This window comes from Heterodontus francisci, chromosome 7 (assembly GCF_036365525.1).
Source record: "Heterodontus francisci isolate sHetFra1 chromosome 7, sHetFra1.hap1, whole genome shotgun sequence".
NCBI lineage: Eukaryota > Metazoa > Chordata > Chondrichthyes > Heterodontiformes > Heterodontidae > Heterodontus > Heterodontus francisci.
The window spans coordinates 123,873,761-123,894,035 of NC_090377.1; the positions used below are offsets into that span (position 1 = coordinate 123,873,761).

Consider the following 20,275-nt stretch of genomic DNA (forward strand, 5'->3'; position numbering starts at 1 on the left):
GCTAACCAGTCCTTTATCCATGCTAATGTATTACCCCCTACATCATGTGCTCCTGTCTTGTGTAGTCTTATATCTATTACCCTGTAAGTGGAAAGATTTTCTCTACATCTACCATATCATTCTTTTTTTTCTTTTGGGCCTCCTTATCTCGAGAGACAATGGATACGCGCCTGGAGGTGGTCAGTGGTTTGTGAAGCAGCGCCTGGAGTGGCTATAAAGGCCAATTCTGGAGTGACAGGCTCTTCCACAGGTGCTGCAGAGAAATTTGTTTGTTGGGGCTGTTGCACAGTTGGCTCTCCCCTTGCGCCTCTGTCTTTTTTCCTGCCAACTACTAAGTCTCTTCGACTCGCCACAATTTAGCCCTGTCTTTATAGCTGCCCGCCAGCTCTGGCGAATGCTGGCAACTGACTCCCACGACTTGTGATCAATGTCACACGATTTCATGTCGCGTTTGCAGACGTCTTTATAACGGAGACATGGACGGCCGGTGGGTCTGATACCAGTGGCGAGCTCGCTGTACAATGTGTCTTTGGGGATCCTGCCATCTTCCATGCGGCTCACATGGCCAAGCCATCTCAAGCGCCGCTGACTCAGTAGTGTGTATGAGCTGGGGATGTTGGCCGCTTCAAGGACTTCTGTGTTGGAGATATAGTCCTGCCACCTGATGCCAAGTATTCTCCGAAGGCAGCGAAGATGGAATGAATTGAGACGTCGCTCTTGGCTGGCATACGTTGTCCAGGCCTCGCTGCCGTAGAGCAAGGTACTGAGGACACAGGCCTGATACACTCGGACTTTTGTGTTCCGTGTCAGTGCGCCATTTTCCCACACTCTCTTGGCCAGTCTGAACATAGCAGTGGAAGCCTTACCCATGCGCTTGTTGATTTCTGCATCTAGAGACAGGTTACTGGTGATAGTTGAGCCTAGAACCATATCATACTCTTTCACAATATTAAAGCCTTCTATCAGGTCATCTCTCAATCTTCTCTTTTCTAGAGAAAACAGCCCCAGTCTGTTCAGTCTTTCCTGATAGTTAGAACCCCTCAAATCTGGTATTCAGATGTATAATCACGCTCACATTTTATGGGATTAGACATCCCATTCATAGTTTACGAAGTCGCTGTGAATCCTGATTGCTTGGTGACTGTGGGAGAAATGACTTGCTTCAGTCTGCCTGCAGTGGGAGTAATGCAGGTCCAGACTGCTTCTTTTGACCCCGGGCTGTGCAGGTTAGTTAGGCTTCGGACTGGTGGGCAGTTGTATTATTTTACAGCATGTGTTTTTCATTTTTTAATGTTATTGACACCAAGACTGGCCATTCATAGTGTGTGCCAGAATTTACTGTTTATAAGGCCTGCAAATTCTAAAACCCAATATTTAGACTCACCAGTGCATACTTGAAAATAGATCTCTTAATATAAAAGAATAAAGTGTGAACATGTAAAAGTTACTTCAGACAGAATTCATAAGGAAAGTAATGTAACTAACTATATACAAAGGCTAAACATAAGAAATAGGAGCAGGAATAGGCCATACGGCCTATCAAACCTGCTCCGCCATTCAATAAGATCATGGCTGATCTACCTCAACTCCACTTTCCTGCCCTATCCCTATATCCCTTAATTCCCTTAGTGCCCAAAAATCTATTGATCTCTATCTTGAATATACTTATCAACTGAGTATCCACAGCCTTCTGGGGTAGAGAATTCTAAAGAATCACAACCCTTTGAGTGAAGAAATTTCTCCTCATCTCAGTTCTAAATGGCCGACCCCTTATGCTGAGACTATGACTTCTAGTTCTAGACTCTCCAGCAGGGGAAACAGCCTCTCAGCATCTACCCTGTCAAGTCCTCTAAGAATTGTATACGTTTCAATGAGATCACCTCTCAATCTTCTAAACTCCAGAGGAAAAACTACTACTCAACCTTTCATTGTGAGAATCAATCCAGTGAACCTTTGTTACACCCTTCCAAGGCAAGTATATCCTTCCTTAGGTAAGGAGACCAAACTGTGCACAGTACTCCAGGTGTGGTCTCACCAAAGCCATGTATAATTACAGCAAGACTTCCTTACACGTATTCTTCAACCCCCTTGCAATAAAGGCTAACATACCATTTGCTTTCCTAATTGCTTTCTGTACCTGCATGTTAACTTCCTGTGATTCATGTACAAGGACCCCCTATGCCATCTAGACACCAACATTTACAAGTCTCTTATCTCCTTGAAAAAAAAGGCTGCTGCTTTTCCATTCTTTCTACCAAAATGGATATTTTCATACTTACCCATATTATACTCCATCTGCCGCCTTCATGCCCATTTACTTAATCTGTCTATTTCCCTTTGCAGACTGTTCGTATCATCCTCACAGCTTTGTATCGTCTGCAAACTTGAATACATTACAAATAGTCCACTCATCTAAGAAAATGACCCATTTATTCCTGCTGTCTGTTTTCTGTCCATTAAACATCCTCAATCCGTGATAATATATTACCCCCAATCTCATGAGCCCTAATCTTGTGTAACCTTTTGAAAATCTAAACATACTACTTCCATAGGATCCCCCTGTGAATTATATTCTCAAAAAGCTCCAATAGATTTGTCAAACGCAATTTCCCTTTCATACAATCATGTTGATTCTGCCTCCTCATACTATGATTTTTCAGGTGCTCTTCTACCATGTCCTTAATAATAGATTCCAGCATTTAGGGCAAAATAGTACAAATACTTGAAATGTGGAATAAAAATGGGAAATGCACAGCATGTCTGGTAGCATTAAAAAATTATTGTGTTTCTAACATTTTTGTCTTTTTATTTATAATATGGTATGCAGAATTGATGCTGCAAATCCCAGCAGCTTCCATCCTGATCATGTTCCAAGGAGTGGAAATTCTGAAAATTTGGAGAATGGCTAACAGGCTATAATATCACACGCCTGCAGTGGAAGTGTTACAGTGCCATCATTGGCAGGAGGCTGTAATTATAGCCTGACATGTTTACATAGCCAGGTCCATTAAAAAAAAATGTGAGCCTATGAATTTACAATGAAAATATAAAAATAAGTACATGACTTTAAAATGGGATCTGAATTGTGTCTGCACGCCCTGCTAAATTACCCCTCCCTATCCTGTAACTCCACTTCACTGCATTGATCACAACTCTCTGTGTACATTGTCACAGGAGATTGACGAATGTAATAATTGTAAAATATATATTTGATTAAAATATAAAATATCATATGTGCAACCTCGAGTTAGTATTGCTGAGAGAGATGTTGCAAGTGGAGAGTGTTTAAATATGAGATGGCGGGCAGCAATTACTGGGGGACGGTTGGTCCACAAGGTTGCTATGTGCAAGATTGCCAATGATTGGATTAAATTGCAGCATTATCTGATTTCACAGCTATTTACTGCATCTAAATAAATTGAAGGAATATTACTAATTCATCTTGGCTTATCCTTTGAAAGGGCCTAGGGCTGCTGCCAAGCTTCTACCTTATAATGCACAATATAAGCTCTCTGCCTACGCACACACACTCCAGGACAGCATCATTGTACTTCCACCATTCAAGACGCTGTTAACTCTGTGCAGTCAAATTTCAAATTCTCATCCTTGTGTTCAAATCCCTCCATAGCCTCTCACTTCCCTAGCTCTGTAACCTCCTCTAGTCCTACAACCCTCCAAAATCTCTGCACTCCAGCCATTCCGGCCTCTTCACATCTCCAATTTCTATCACCCTACCACTGGCAACTGTGCCTTCAGCTGTCCAGGTCCTAAGCTCTGGAATTCCTTCCTTAAACCTCTCTGCCTCTCCCTCCTCCTCTAAGGCACTCCTTAAAATCGACCCATTTTACCAAGCTTTTGGCCACCTTACTAATAACCTCTTCAAAGGTGTCAAAGTTTGTCAATAACACTGCTATGAAGCACCTTGGGACTTTTTACTCAGTTAAGGGCGCTATATAAATTCAAGTAGTTCAAGTAATCGGCGGCGAGCTTCAAAACCGGCACGGCGCACGCACGAGATGTGCACCGTAGGGCTGCCATGATACTTCACACGGCTGCTCATTCCACGGAGAGGGCGGACCACCCATCCCCAATGACGTAGAGGGGGTGGGTGCTCCATCCCCAGCAACGGCGTCCGGCGCCATTTTTAAAGGGCTTCAGGGCCATGAAACTTTTTAAAGGTCCCGGTCTGCAAAAAATACATTTAAAATTTTAATAGCATTTTGAATCCCCTGTCCCACCCCCACAATGGGTAATTAATCTATAATTTGCCCTCTCCCCCCAAAAAAAACTTTTGTTCTGATCCTGTTCTGATCCCCCCCGATCTTTATTAACATTGACCCTCAACCCCTTCCCACCATCCCTGCAACCAATGGTAAAAGTTTTCCCCGCTACCACCCCCACCCTGAAAACTTCACTCCTCCCCTCTCCCCACCAATGTTACGCCTTGGATCTCCGAACGGAGGCGCGGGAGTTCCGGCAACCAGCCTGAATATCGGCGTGGGACGGCCATTGGGATGAGGTAAGTGGTTATGCATTAGTTAACGTTTATTTAAATTAAGGCTGCATCACCGAGCAGCAGGGGGCTAGCACAAGGCCTCGCCACTGCTGGTAATATGGGGCGGGGCCTTCCCGGCGTCGAGGCCTGTACCAGGCCTCTCCTGGATTGTATTTTCTGGGCCCCCCTGCCACAACCCCCAATGTTGGGGGGCTGGTAAAATCCAGTTGCAAATGGAACTGAACACTGTGCAATCATCAACTAATATCCCCACTTCTGACCTTATGATGGAGGGAAGGTCATTGATGAAGCAGCTGAAGATGGTTTTGCCTCAGACACTACCCTGAGGAACTCCTGTAGTGACGTCCTGGGACTGAGATGATTGACCTCCAACAACCACAACCATCTTCCTTTGTGCTAGGTATGACTCCAACCAGCGGAGAATTTTCCCCCTGATTCCCATTGCCTCCATTTTGCTAGGGCTCCTTGATGCTGTACTCGGTCAACTGCTGCCTTGATGTCAAGGGCAGTCACTCTCACCTCACCTCTGGAGTTCAGCGTTTTTTCCATGTTTGGACCAAGGCTGTAATGAGGTCGGGAAATGAGTGGCCCTGGCGGAACACAGACTGAGCATCAGTGGGCAGGTTATTGCTGAGCAAGTGCTGCTTGATAACACTTTCAACGACACCTTCTGTCACTTTTGCTTGTTTGGAGCATAAATGCTGGCATAGACCAGTTAGGCTGAATGGCCTGTTTCTATGCCATACATTCTGTGTAATTCTATGTGAGGGGAAGCAGGTCATAGCAAGGGAGTATGCAGGTGTGTTATGAGTCATGTGGGTGAAGCCCCAGCTGTTCATATAGTAAGAACCATTTCCTTGCTGGACTGCAGGCAAAACAGCTAACCAGAGGTATCGTTTGGAAGAGAGGAAAGTTCAGCACCACTCTAAACAGGGGGTACTTCGATGGCAAATGTAATCATATACTCAAAAACCTAAATGTTAAAAGTAAAAACAAAAACCCTAAGGCAAAATGATAGTTCAGTTGTTGGACTGAATCTGCAAAGGATCACATCTGCTCCAGAAAATGTAACTGAAGGAATAGTGAAAACAACATCCTTCAGAGACATTATAACAATAGATCATTGTGCCGCGATATCGTGTAGAGAAAAGAAAAGTGAGTCAATGATTGCCAAAGTCATAGAAACCTTCATCTTCATCAACTATGCCTATCTATATAGTTTTATGTATATATTTATCTATATATATGTATCTATATTTCTATCTGAATTTGATGTAAGTTTTTGTAATTTCTGCAATCACTGGCTCATTTTTCTTTCAGCTGGACTATGTCCTGGCATTATATGTAGAGATCTATGTATATGAGTGTGTATGTATATACTTCTTGTATAGCGTGCACTTCCTATGAGTGTCACAGTTGCTTCCTGTAACACTTTACCTGTTGTTGTAAAATAATGTATCTGCAACTCACTGCAAGTAACACCAGGGGACACCTGTTACAATTATTTTGTGATTAAAAAGTGTAATGCTTCACTGTTACCTCACTTCACACACAACTTCAGAAACCTCTCACGTAAGACACATGTTAATCATTCCACCTCTGAGGTTCTTTATTTCAGTAATATACTAAGCAGACACTTAACAGTAGCTGGTGGGGGGATTGGGGGAGGGGGGGGCGGTAGTTGCGCGTGCAGGGCAGTAAGTTCCATATTGGCCCTTAACTTGCGGTCAGCATCTATTAGTTTCCAAACGGCACCTTTTCTGCTATTTGACGACTTCGAACAGAAGGAATTGTAAGAAATGTACAGAACAGTGAAACATTTCTGCAACTTGCTGTATTCCATCCCAAATAACCTCTCATTTTTTATGTCACTTAGAAATTGTTTTACTCCTGTGAAAATTTGTTCTCGTTGTAGAAACCCCTGCCCAGGAGAAGTCCTCAGGGCTTTTCTTGAAAATTGAAACGAGTACAACCAAATCAGCTGTTTAGCATCCTTCAGTTTTTTTTTTAAAGATTCTTTATTGAAATTTTCAGACCATCAGAAGGGAATGTCAAATGTTGTTGAAATGCCCACCTGGGTCACTTGTCTAATTTGTGTATATGCAGCTGTAAAGAGAAAGGAAAATGTGCGTGGGGTGGGGCGTTCGTACAAACATACAAAATGGATGGGCAGGAAAAGACCAGCTGATCGCTCAAGCCTTCCCCATACACCAATGTTGGCAATGGGTTCATAACTAAACAACTCTCTCAACACCCACTTTCCTCAACTGCCACCCCACCCCACACCATGAAATCTCCTGGAAAAGGCAAAAACAATGGGGTCGGTAAGGGAAAGAATAATCTAGAACATTTCTCTCCAATTCCTTAGGTAATCAAAAAAGTCTAGAAGATCACATGGACCATCTATTGGAATTAAATTTTATTCAAAATGCTCTTTACAAAATAATACTTCAGTATTATTTCTTTTGGGGATCGGCGGGGGAGCTAGTAATGCCCCAATTTTGCTGCTGGTATTAACACCTTGGGCTGAATTTTCACCTCAGGGGCAGGAAACATGAACCGAGATGTTTCCTGGTCTTGAACCCACCCCTGGGGGGGAAAACAGTCACAGATCTCGAATTTTGACCAGGGCGTCCCTTTAATTGGCATGGAGACAAGTTCGCTGTACAATTAATGGCGGTAGACAGGCTTCTGAAGCTGGAAGGCCAATTTGCACAAGGTAAGTAACGAGGAGGGCACCTTCAACAAGAAGGTGCTCTCGCAGCCACTCTTTAAAAACTCTTTTTAAAAAAATACAAAAAGCAGCCAGGCCACACTGTGGGGTGGGATCCCCTCTACAGGGCTGCCTTTGCTGCACCCCACCCAGGCAGGCAGGGAGAGCATGTAGGTGTGCCGGGAGCGCTGGCAAATTGGCCTGCTGCTGGATGCCTGCCTCCAGGCAGTTGAACTGCACCAGTCGGCCTCCTAAACTTAACTTTAACAAGGCTCTTAATGAGCCTAATTGGCTGCCCGCCTCGTGGGGGCAGGCGGCCTTTTCGGGCCCCAAACTCACGCCAGCCAAAATGGCTGATATGGGAACGGGGTTGGGAAGCCAGCACGCTGGCCAGCCTCTTAATTTTCGGGCCATGTCCACCTCCATTTCCAACATCGACAGGGCTGAAAAAGTCAGCCCCTTGAGGCTGTAGCCAAAGTTCCCGCTGCTAATCATTATCCAGGGAATGGTAAGTCTCTGTACATGTCGGTATTAGGCAAGGACGGGAATGGGCTCAGGTAAGGGTGCCTACCAAGTTGCTGTCTAGAAACGCAAGTGAAGAATAATCATTGAGACAAGATATTAAAGGCCAGTAGAATCTGTACAGTAGCTGGTGGGGGGGATGCATTTGTGCCATTGTTTTCAGAAATGGAGGAGGGAAGAATTGTACAGGACACTATGTCTGCTCAAGGATAGAATCAAAACTGGTGCAGGAGGATTGAGGTTTTAGAGAACACCTTCAAGAAAGGAGTATGATAACTGTATGGGACTTTGAGTCAGGTGGGCAGGATTGCAACAGAATCTATATAGCGTCTTTAACATCAAACACATCCCAAAGTGCTTCACAGGAATTTGACACCAAGCAACATAAAGAGATATTAGAAATAAGAATACAAAACACTGGAAATACTCAGCAGCTCAGGCAGCATCTATGGAGTGAGAAAGAATTAAGGCTTCAGGCCAATGACCTATCTTCAGAAATGGAAACATTTAGAAATGTACCACGTTTTAAGCAAATACGGAGGTGGGGAGGAAATTACAAAAGGTAAGGTCTGTGATAGGGTGAAAGGCAGGAGAGATTAAATGACAAAAGGGATGATGGTGCAAGGCAAAAGGGGATGATAATGGGACAAGTAAGGAAACAATGGATCTCTAAAACAGGTGTAAATGGGGTCATTGGATCATAGGAAATAGAAACAGGAGTAGGCCATTTGGCCAATCGAGCCTGCTCCACCATTCAAACAGATCATGGCTGATCATCTACCTCTACGTCATTTTTTCCCATTATCCCCATATCCCTTGATGCCGTTAGTATTCAGAAATCTATCGATTTCTGTCTTGAACGTTCTCAATGATTGAGCTTCCACAGTCCTCTGGGGTAGAGAATTCCACAGATTCACCACACTCTGAGTAAAGAAATTCCTCCTCATCTCAGTCTTAAATGGCCATTCACCCTGTCCAAATCCCCTTGACGCCTCCTTGCATCCTCCTCACAACTTACATTCCCTCCTAGTTTTGTGTCATCTGCAAATTTGGAAATATTATAATTGGTCCCCATATCTAAGTCACTTATATAGATTGTAAACAGCTGTGGCCCAAGCACTGATCCTTGTGGTACCCCACTAGTAATAGCCTGCCATCCTGAGAATGACCCATTTATTCCTACTCTTTGCTTTCTATCTGTTAACCAATTCTCAATCCGTTGCAGTATATTACCCCCAATCCCATGTGCTCTAATTTTGTTTACTAACCTCCTGTGTGGGACTTTATCAAAAGCCTTCTAAAAATCCAAATACACCACATCCACTCGTTCTCCTTTATCTATGCTACAAGCAGCATCTTCAAAAAACTCCAACAAGTTTGTCAAACATGATTTCCCCTTCACAAATCCATGTTGACTCTGCCCAATCATATCATTATTTTACAAGTGTTCAGTTATCTCATCCTTTGTAATAGATTCTAACATTTTCCCGACTACTTACGTCAAACTAACAGGTCTGTAGTTCTCCATTTTCTCTCTTGCTCCCTTCTTAAATAGTGGGGTTAAATTTGCTACTTTCCAGTCTGCAGGAACCTTTCCAGAATCTATAGAATTTTGAAAGATAACCACCAATGCATCTACTATCTCTATAGCCACCTCCTTCAATACTAGCAACAACTGCTGTCTGATAAACTGGGAACGGTCATTCTGGTCTGAAATTGTTGAATGCAATGTTGAGTGTGGAAAGCTGTAAAGTGCCTAATCAAAAGGTGAGATGCTGTTCCTCAAGCTTACATTGAACTTCATTGGAAAAATGTAGACATCAAGGACAGAGAGGTCAGTGTGAGTGGGGAGAGATATTCGGATAGGTGACCAAAAACTTGGTCAAAGTGGTAGCTTTTAAAAAGCGTCTTAAAGGAGGAGAGTGAGATGGAGAGGTTTAGGGAGAGAATTCCAGAGCTTTGGGCCTAGGCAGCTAGGCAACCAATGGGGGAGCCAAGAAAATTGGGAATATGAAAGAGTTCAGAAATGGAGGAGTGCAGAGATCTTGGAGAGTTGTAGGCCTGGAAGAAGTTAGAGATAGGGAGGGGCGAGGCCATGGAGGAATTTGCAAATGAGGATGAGAATTTTAAAATCAGGGCTTTGCCAGACCAGGAGGAAACATAAGGTCAGCAAGTTCATGGGTAGTGGGTGAACAGGACTTGGTGCAGTTTAGGGTATGGGCAGCAGAGCTTTGTGTTATGAAAGTGCTTCCAGTATTTTTAATATTTTAATTTTTTTGAGAACTTGTGTTGAAACTGAAAAGATTCCATGAATGTGTTTTTTTTACCAAGTTCACCGACAGTACAAGATGTTGCTTGAAAGCCACTTGTGCTGGAGGCCACCTGTGATTTGGGATCAGAAAACAGCAGAACCCTTGGTGACTTGGGGAAAAATGGTTACAGAGAAGCCACATGTCAAGGTTTATGGAGGTCAGGAGGTCGACTTGCTGCTTGGGGTTTGAACATTTTTTTTCGGTTTTTAGTTGTGGTGTGAACTGTTTGAAGCCAGTTGGTATTTTCCTGCCAAGGACAAAAGAAACCACTCAGCTCACCGCCTCCTCTACCTTTTTGAAGAAATCCTGCCAAGGTCCAGCATGGAAGAAAAATCCCTGGTGCCGTATAGCTCCTGAGGAGCTGAAAGAAAATCCTGCAATTCAACTGTGTGCTGGCGGAAAAACCTTGATGCCACATTTCTCCTCGAAAGCCTACTAGAATAATTCTCGACAATCTCCAGAATGCACTGCTTCTGAAACGATCCCAGTGACCCATTTCCAAATACCCGGATACCAGACCAAAAAAGGGACAACTGACTTCCTTCCAAATCTTTTCTTTTTTAGTCAAGATTTAGCAAGTATTTGGCCAAAGTAGCTTTTCTGTCTTTTTTTGGTAACAGACCTCTGCAGAGTGAATTTCTGTACTTTTTCCAGTGTGTGTGTGAGTGTAGTTGGGGACTTTTTTTTTTAAAAAAGGGAACTTTCATATTTCAATCTGTGTGTTAATGCTTTTCTTCATTACTGGTTAAGTCTTGTTTTGTAATAAACTGGTGATTTTGTTGTTTGTTAAAGTACCTGGTTGGTGTATTTTGTTCTGGAATTTTAAAAAAGTATATGATTGGCTGTATTGGTAACCAAGTAAACATTTAAATAGATGTTGTGACTTTTGGAGAAGTCGTGGAACTAGAAAAGACAGTGCACTCCTCCCTCCTTAGTCGTAACATTTGGATGATCTCAAGTTTGTAGAGGGTGCAAGTGAATGGCCAGCCAGCAGAGCATTGGAATAGTCAAGTTTAGAGGTAACAAAGGCTTGGATGAGAATTAAATTAAATTGATCATTTAAGACCTACAGAAGTCACAGGTGAATATAATGTGTGGAAAGCTCTTTGTTCTGAATACTGCAAAATAATTTTGCATTAGTTGTTTTGGCAAATGCAGTAGGATGCGGTTAGGGGAGGATAGTTATTTAATATAAATTATAAAATATGTGGCAGTCACTCACAGCAGTGCAATCTCCAGGCATATTTAACAGGGGATTTACCTAATCATCTCCATTCTAGCAGGGCTTCTACTGTCACTATATGCAGCCATAAGTAAAGCTGATGCTTTTTGTTTTGCTCTAGGCATGTTCCTGGAGAGCCAGATGAATATCAACTTCGAGGCTCCTATGGTGACCGAGAACCGCCCCGTTACCTGGGAGCCCAGCATCATGTTGCAGGATACCCACATAGAGGGAATTATCCCCGGAGTGCTACCGACACCCGCCTGGAGTCCAGGATCCCAGAGTACCTGAGCAGCGCCAGACTGCGTGAGGCTGCGTACAATCTGCCAGCCCAGTACAAGGGACCCCACAGGCACGATGTGCCACCATCCCCAACGCAGACTTTTAAAATGCCTCACTACCACAACCAGGGCAAGACAGCGTACCGGGAGAGCAGCCCAGACCAATACAGATATCCCTACCAGGATTGCCGGCAGCAAGATCCCAGGCAAAAGAATGGCATGACGGCAGCTGTCTAGCCAGAAGTCGATACAAAGACATTGTGTTATCGCACAAAGGGAATACGTCAACAGACATGGTCTTCCACTGCTGGTCTGTGCCTCTATCTCGCAGGGGAAAATATTGCTTTATTTTACATCTGAATTCGACCAAGTTTTATTCTGATATGTTTTATGAAAGAAAGGTCTGCCCCACCAATCAGATGAGAATGATCATTTTACCTCCCTTGATGAATAGTTATGTGTCACCAATCAAGTTTGAAGATAAATCATTGAATTACTTTCACCGTGATCAGGGTTACAAATAATGCTAGAGAGAGAAGCTGTCTGAGATCGACCCTACACTAGGGAGCACTTTCCCCAGTAAGGAACCACAGGTCCTTTCCTGATAAGCCTGAAGTAAAGATAACATGATTGTTAATCTTTTTTGCGAATTTCATCAGGTCGTCAGGACGGTCAGGCTGCAAGAGAATCGAGCCCCTGTATAAAATTAAATGCAGCACGCCTTATAAATATATTAATGAAATATTCTGGGACAGGAACTTAATCGCAAGCTTCAGATGTGTTTATAAACCAGCAAAGGGACATTATCAGAACCTTGATTAAATAGTCACCAATGCATCCATTCCCAGGTATTCTCCATGTATCTGCTTATTACACATTGTGATGGCCCACCATTCAGAAATGGGCTAACCTTGAACTCTTTTGTGAAGGACTATACATGATAGTGACGGACTGAATGCCAAATTGAAGCTATAATGACCAACAGAGTTTAAGAGCCAAGAAGAGTGTTTCAGAACCAGCATGGTACAGACTCTACCTGTTTAATGATGCTTCTTAAGGTATTAACTGGCACAAACCATCATAAATGCAATAAGAGTTTTTGACCAGCCTATCCAATGCAATGATTGGGAAATGCTTATTGTTAATTACCTGTATTATCGCACGCACCATTATGTTATATTCTCGCAAGAAAGCAGATTCTATTATTGACAATACCATGAATTTAAAGGTCCTTCTTTTATCTCTTCCATATGACTTCATTCCCCATCCTTTTCAGCCCCAGCTGTTCAATTTATTAGCTCTCCATGGACCAGCAATAATTTCCCTTTTAATATGTCAAACACTGTTCCAGTATCCTCATTGTTAGCAAGATGTAATTTGTGATTCCAGATCAAAACCTAGTCTTAAAGCCTGCTCTCCATTCGCTAAGAGATGCCATTTAGTGTATTCCAGAGGATTATCAGCCTCCTGTCATCACCTAATGATGTCATATAGCTGCCTTTAAATATATAGGAAGACTATAAATGTCAGTTTAAGAGGGCTTTTGTAATTAAATTTAATTAAAAATGGATTTTCATCAGTAATTAAGTGGAAAATGTGTTTCCCTGTCTTAATAAGCATTCTACACTCGAGAGAGAGAGAAGAAAATGGACTCCCAGATCTCCATGTAATTTCAGTTAGTATCAAGTAGGGTAACATTAAGATCTGATGGCAAAAGGTTCTATAACCATTCTCTTCTATCAATGTTGATGGCTCAAGTGAATTTTATGTGGTGTTATTGAGACATACAAACTCAGAAGATCCCACATCCGATCACCGGTATGTGCTCAGTTAGCTGGTCTTGGCCAGAGTGATGATAGGTCATCTCTAGATATGGGCTGGAGTGGGATGGGGGGAGAAAAATTGGTCAGGCTTCCTGCTACTGATACATTTCCCAACCACCCTCACATCCCTCTCCCTCTGTCATCCCAGTCTATGTTTGGTGTGGGTAGAACAGGTTTGATTGAGGTTCCCCCGACCTACACCAGCTGCCTCCTCCTCTGACCCCATGGTTCATGTCACTCATTGTTTAGCCACTGAGGCAATCTGACAGGTGCTTGTGGAAACTTACCAGGAGGAGGAGGAAGAGGCGGCAAGAAAATTGGCAGGAAAGAGGGGGAGAATGCTTACCCTGCTCCCCTCCCCGAGAGTTGATGATTGCTCTCAGTAAATGACAAAGAATCCACTTGAGAATCCATTCCCACTGTCATATTGCACAGGTTTTCATGGCAGTTTGATTTGCCTTTGAATGGTGCACCAGTGGAACAATTTACATCCGTGAGAAGCTTTCAGTATGAGATTGTATATCTTTTTATGCTGAGCCACACAGCCCTGATTAACTGGGAGTCCATCGCTTGTGGTTTCAGCATTCTAGATTTCATTGATGTGATTTTCCACAGTGAAATCATCAATGAAACTGCATCGAGGGAGGGCTTTAGAGAGAGAGATGGAAGGCTGTGGCCACTTTGAATGGATTTTGCATAAGTACAAAAGTTGGTGACATCATAGGAACAAGAGTAGTCCCTTCACCCCCTCAAGCCTGTTTTACCAATGTTGATGGCCATGAACTTTGGTCCAGTCTATAGATAGAACAGAGGGGTTGTGGGGGGAGGGGGGGGGGCGGTGTTCCCCCTCTTAAACAGGAGATTCTTATCAAGGAGACAGCTTCTAGGAACATAGGCATAGGAGGCCATTCAACATCTCAATCCTGTTCTATTGTTCAATTCAATCGTGGCTGATTTGTATCTCAATCCATTTACTTGCCTTGGTTCCATATTCCTTGATACCCTTACCTAACAAAAATCTATCAATCTCAGTTTTGAAATTTACATTTGACCCCCAGCCTCAACATCTTGTTCCAGATTTCCACTACCCTCCGTGTGAAGATGTTCTTCCTAACATCATCCCTGAATGGCCTAGCTCTGATTTTAAGTTTATGCCCCCTTGTTCTGGGCTCCCCCACCAGAGGAAATAATTTCTCTCCATCTACCCTATCAAATCCTTTAATCATCATAAACCCCTCCATTAGATCACCCCTTCTATATTCAAGGAATACAAGCCTATGCAACAAGCCTAGTCTATGTAACCCCCTGCATGGTATTTGCATAGAATTATAACATGGAAATGGGTCTTTTGGCCCATTTTGGTTTTGTTGTCCACCACCATGAACAGTAGTCTTAGACCCATGTGCCCACCCTGTTCTCAAATTCCTTTACTCCCTCCCCCCACCCCTATCCTACAATTGTCTAACCATCTTAAATGTTGATGTGGATCTCCACTTCAGTTAGCAAATACAGTAAAAAAAATCCATGTGGCTTTGCCAGGGATTGAATCCCAGTACCTCATCTACAGACGTAAGTGCTCTACTACTGAGCTCCATCCCCTCCTATTTGGTAAGCTGAGGCTGAGGGAGATGATCGAAAGGACGAGTTCATCAGTTGAGCCCTATTATCTAGGTTCACTTCCCAGATACAAGCGGAGTCTCATGCAGCTACTTGCTGCTCCTTTTCTAAGCCATTACCTTGTATCTTTGAAGCTCTGCAGCTTTTGAAAGTTTGGCCTGGGCTTAATTGGTCCGCTGTCCATCATTACCCATGTGATGATGTGGTGTTGGACACCCAGTTGGAGTATTCCACCAAGCTCTCCTTAGTCAGGGGAAGACCATCGTCAGTTGAACGTTTGAGATTGCAGCACTCAAGAGAGTTAAAACACTGCAGTTGAAGAATAATGGATAATCAGGAACAAGTATCAGGCTGCAAACCTCATCAAGGGATTGAAATATCTTCTGTGTAGAAGGTTTGACTATCTGAGAGTGATTACCAGTTGTAATCTAATCAAAGTATTCAGAAGTTTCTGACGACGGGTTCTGCCCAGAATTTCAACCTAACCTTTCTTTTTGCAGGTGTTGACTTGACTTTCAGTTTCCATTCATATAGTGCCTGGAATCTAACTGAGGTGTTAATTTTAAGATAAAGTATGATGGATAACCCATAGTGATTACAAATCTAATAAATAGTTGCATTTGATGGTTAAAACGTTGTATATTATCTGAGCCACCTCTCAGTGTCATAGTTGTTGACCAATTACATATTGCTTCTGGATATCTGCTATTTGTTGTCATTTCGTCAAAGGGTAGGAAACACTACTGCAACATGGCTGAGCAACTGCTAAAGGCTGTCTGGATACTGAAATTCTGTACTAGACCTTGCAGGTAACAATTAAAATGTTAACCACAACCTTGCGAGCCAGTAAATTATTTCAACAGCAGAACCAAAAATGTAATGGGATTATGGATTATTTTTCTTTGGCTATACTTGATTTTGAGAATCCTTCTCCTAGCTCCTATGTGCTTCTGTTTTCTCTTTTATAAACATTTATTATCAATTAATAGACTGGGTTATTTTTTACACACACACACACACAGACACATCAATTACTTTGGCATGGATCAAGTGTTGGTTCATTCTGCTTTGGTCACTATGTGGTTAATCTCTCTCAGTGGCCATGGACATGCCAGGAAATGGTATCTTTAAAGAGCAACATTCCTTAATTGGCCTTGCTCAGAGGTAGGTTCACCAACATTGCATCTCTACCACCAACAGTCTGCCAATTAAAAATATAATTTCTTTTTTAAAGTTTTCTTCCATTAATGTCAAGCAGAGTCACACTCCTGCCAGCCCAGCAGGACTGCCATTTAACTGCAGACAGCTGAGCGTACTGTAAGTAATACATTTCCTCCAATCACACCTCTGTGGTCTGACCCTGAGTCACAGGAATTGTGTTGACACAATGACGCACATGATTGACTCCCTTTCTTGCCTGTCAGACCAGTTGCTCTGGAAGAAGACAAGCTAGGAGTCTTCTGGAACAACTTTATATTTTAAAAGAATGCAAGGAAGAGGGGGGCAGGGTATTAGCCTTTGTTAAATCTGCATTTGCTACGTGAGGCATTGATTTTTTTTTAGCTACAACAGAAATTGAATGTAGCACTCCCTATTCCCACCCTATGGCGAGAACGCAGTGATTGCAATGTGCAATGTGTGAGATAATCTTTTGAATGAGATATTCAACCGAGGCCCCATGAGCTCATTCGCGTGGATGTAAAAGATTCTACAGCACTATTTTGAAGAAGAGCAAGGGAATTCTCCCCGGAGTCCTGGCCAATATTTATTCCACAATCAACATCACTTTAAAAATATATTGTCGGGTCATTATCACATTGCTGCTTGTGAGAGATGGCTATGCACAAATTGGCTGCTGCGTTTCCTACGTTTCAACAGTGACTACATTTAAAAAGTACTTCATTGGCTGTAAAGCGATTTGGAATGTCCTGAAGTCATGAATGGCACTATAGAAATGCAAGTCTGTCATTCTTTTCTAAAAAAAAGACTTGCATTTATATAGCAGTTTTCACGACCACCAGATGTCTCAAAGCATTTTACAGCCAATGAAGTACTTTTGATGTGTAATCACCATCGTTGTAATGTAGGACACGTGACAGCCAATTTGTGCAAACTCCCACAAACAGCAATAACCAGATAATCTGTTTTTATGATGTTGATTGAGGGATAAATATTGGCCAAGACAGCAGGGATACTCCCCTTTTCTTCTGTAAAATAGCACCATGGGATCTTTTGCATCCACCCAAGCAGGCAGATGGAGTCTCCATTTATTGTCTTATCTGAAAGATAGCACCTCCAACAGTGCAGTATGGTTGGCACCCTTGCATTATGAAAGATGATGGACACGTAGCAAACAATCCATTTAGGTGGGGTGTCTTCTCTTGGTGCACCTTCGTTGATGGCTGTGAAGGCACGTGAAGCTGCCCAGTGATGACGTGAGTTGTTTTTGACAGCGTCCGTTGCCAAAGCTGCTGTAGTGACTGGTCATCGTGGAAGTGCACACCAGTCGACAGGATGTGTCCACCATTTCCCTCTTTCGCCAGCTAGTGATCCCCAAGTGCAAAAGTCGACATTTGCGGCCTTCATGTCATGCTTGCAGGCATCCCTGAAGTGGAGCTTTGGGCGCCCCACTGGTCATCTGGCCCCAGCTATCTCACCATACAGAAGGTCCTTGGGCATACGACCGACTTCCATCCTGCAGACGTGTCCGATCCACTGAATCTGCCTCTGATTAGTGCCAACATACTTGGGTGCTCTGCCACATTTGTGATTTTGTCCTGCCAGGATATACCCCCTCAGTATTGCACTGGAATGTCAGCCTTGATTTTTGTGCTTAAGCTCTGGAATGAGACTTGACCCCAGAAGCTTGTGACTTACAGGGGAGATTGATGCCAACTGAGTCAGGGCTGCATATGTGAATGGAATATGATTTTAATTTCCTCTCAACATACCTGTGCTCATTGTAGTCAAACATGATCAATTTACCCCTGGGTACTGGACATATGCTCATTAATTTTGTTCCTCAAGACTTTTTTCCTCCAATTTGACTTTCAGCAAGGGAAAGGGAAGATAATGTTCTAACAGGATAATCTGAGAAAATAACTGGGTTGAGGTTGCTCACAAAATAGGATACTTTTGTTTTTGCAAAACTGCCACTGCCTAATGATGATTCATACCAAAAGAGAAAATAAAAGTGGAAATGGGAAGGTATGAAAGATATCCAACAACAACTTGCATTTATGTAACGCCTTTAATGTAGTTGAACATCCCAAGGTGCTTCACTGGAGCATAATCAGACAAAAATTGACACTGAGCCACTTAAAATATTAGAACAGATGGACCATTACTCGGTCAAAGGTTCAAGCAGCATCTTAAAGGAGATGATAGAAGTAGAGAGGTGTGGGGAGGGAATCAGGCCTAGACCGCTGAAGTCAAAGGAGAAAAGGAAGTGGAGGATGCACAAGAGGCTGAGTTGGAGGAATGCTGAGTTCTGAGAGGGCTGAAGGAGGTTACAGAGATAGAGTGAGGTCATGGAGGGATTTGAACAAGTGGCTGAGAATGAGGTGTGAGCCAATGTAGGTCAGCAAGCACAGGGACAATGGATGAAAATAAATCAACTTGCAGTCAATGAATTTGCAAGCCTCACCCAAAGTCGATTTTTAAAAACTATATATTCTTCCATGGGGTGTGGGCATCGCTGGTGAGGCCAGCATTTGTTGCCCATCCCTAATTGCCCTTCGACAACTGAGTAGCTTGCTAGGCTATTTCAGAGAGCAGTTAAGAGTCAACCACATTGCTGTGGGTCTGAAGTCACCCGTAGGCCAGACCAAGTAAGGTTGGCAGATTTCCTTCCCTAAAGGACATCACCAGATGGGTTTTTATGACAATTGATGATAGTTTCATGGCACCATTGCTGAGACTAACTTTCAATTCTGGATTTTCATTAATTAATTGAATTTAAATTCCATCAGCTGCCATGGTGAGCTTTGAACCCATATCCCCAAGATATTAGCCTGGGCCTCTGGATTATTGGTTCAGTGACATTACCACTATGCCACCGTCTATCCACCCCCACCTAAGTGGTTCTGGAAGACATTCCATTTGATTTCTGCCAACAACCCCTCCCCCACCACTGCCACCCCACACACTGCTCTCCTGTAAATTCTGGGTATGCATATGCCTCTAAAGCCATAACTACCTACTCAACTGTGTATAATAGGAAAGGGAATCTCACCTTTGCTCAACTTCAAAACCAAACCCCACTCAAAATCAGAGCAGGGCAAGGAGAAGGTGGGAGTTGGCACTGTAAGGTTTTTGTTATTGCTGCTGAAATACAGTTTATTTTTTTTAAAACTGACGTTTCCACATCATGAAATGCCGAGAAATATATAGAAAGCGAGAACTCCTGTTCAATAAAACCATTGACTTCCCATCAATTTACTTAGAAGAAATTTCTGTGCACTTCATGCAGAGAACGGACTGCCCAGACAAAAACCAGGCATGCAATAAACTTGTGCCCAAGTAGTTTCTCTTGTCACTTATGTAGGGAGCAAGCTGCCTCTTAGTTAACCAGTGCAAAGCAGCTCTTCTCTGGAGTGTCTTAAACAAGGATGCAGACCCTCCTGTGACAGTGTGATATTTTACACTTCAAATGATCCAGGTTAATGAGGCTGTCTCTTCAAATGAAGAACGTCATTGCACAGCTTGACATAAAAACAAAAGTGGGGAGAGATGGGGGATGGGGAGGGACGAACAAGGTCTCAACTTTCCAGTAAATGGATTGTGTCAGAAATGCACAGCATCCCCTAGTGGCTCAGCTAGATGTAGCACTATCTTAACAGTTAAAATCTTCACAGTCATCAGCATCCCTGAGCTATTCCCCAGTCTTGGTGCCTTACAGGACAGTAATTAGCTTTGACAGCTCTGTGCACTGAACGCTCCTTCAGTTACTACTTTACTCGTCCTTTCTCCCAGCCAGGAAGCATTGCGTGCTTTGATGAAACATAGCAAGTGCAGCCTCAAATTACCAAGTACAGCAATGAAGGAAACTATCTCCTAGCACATGTTAAAGCAAAACGATCATTGATTCAGTTTACAGCATACTCCTTCAACAGCCTCATATTGATCTCCTGTTTGAAGGGAAATTGGAGGTGTGTGGAGTTGGGGAGAGAACTGCCTGTTGATATTAAGTGTGAATCTCAAGTGCTCATCAGCCGCCTCAGTGCTCTGTAACCAGAGCTGTGCCTCATCACGAGACTGAAATATGCAG

General features: G+C 43.0%; 1 protein-coding gene across 4 annotated transcripts in view; it reads left to right on the plus strand.

Annotated features, from left to right (window-relative positions):
• Nucleotides 1-15,949, plus strand: part of LOC137372300 (partitioning defective 3 homolog B-like) — a 1,025,472-nt gene extending 1,009,523 nt beyond the window's left edge. For 2 of the 4 annotated variants that reach the window (XR_010975414.1, XM_068036099.1), the window contains one exon: nucleotides 11,407-11,493. Coding sequence is in view for 2 of the 4 variants with exons in the window: in XM_068036098.1 (XP_067892199.1) it covers nucleotides 11,407-11,803 (397 nt within the window). In the remaining 2 variants the exon portion in view is untranslated. Of the gene's footprint in view, nucleotides 1-11,406 lie in introns of all 4 variants that reach the window. The other 2 variants (XM_068036098.1, XM_068036103.1) reach the window with 1 other exon arrangement.
• Nucleotides 15,950-20,275: the final 4,326 nt, after the last annotated feature.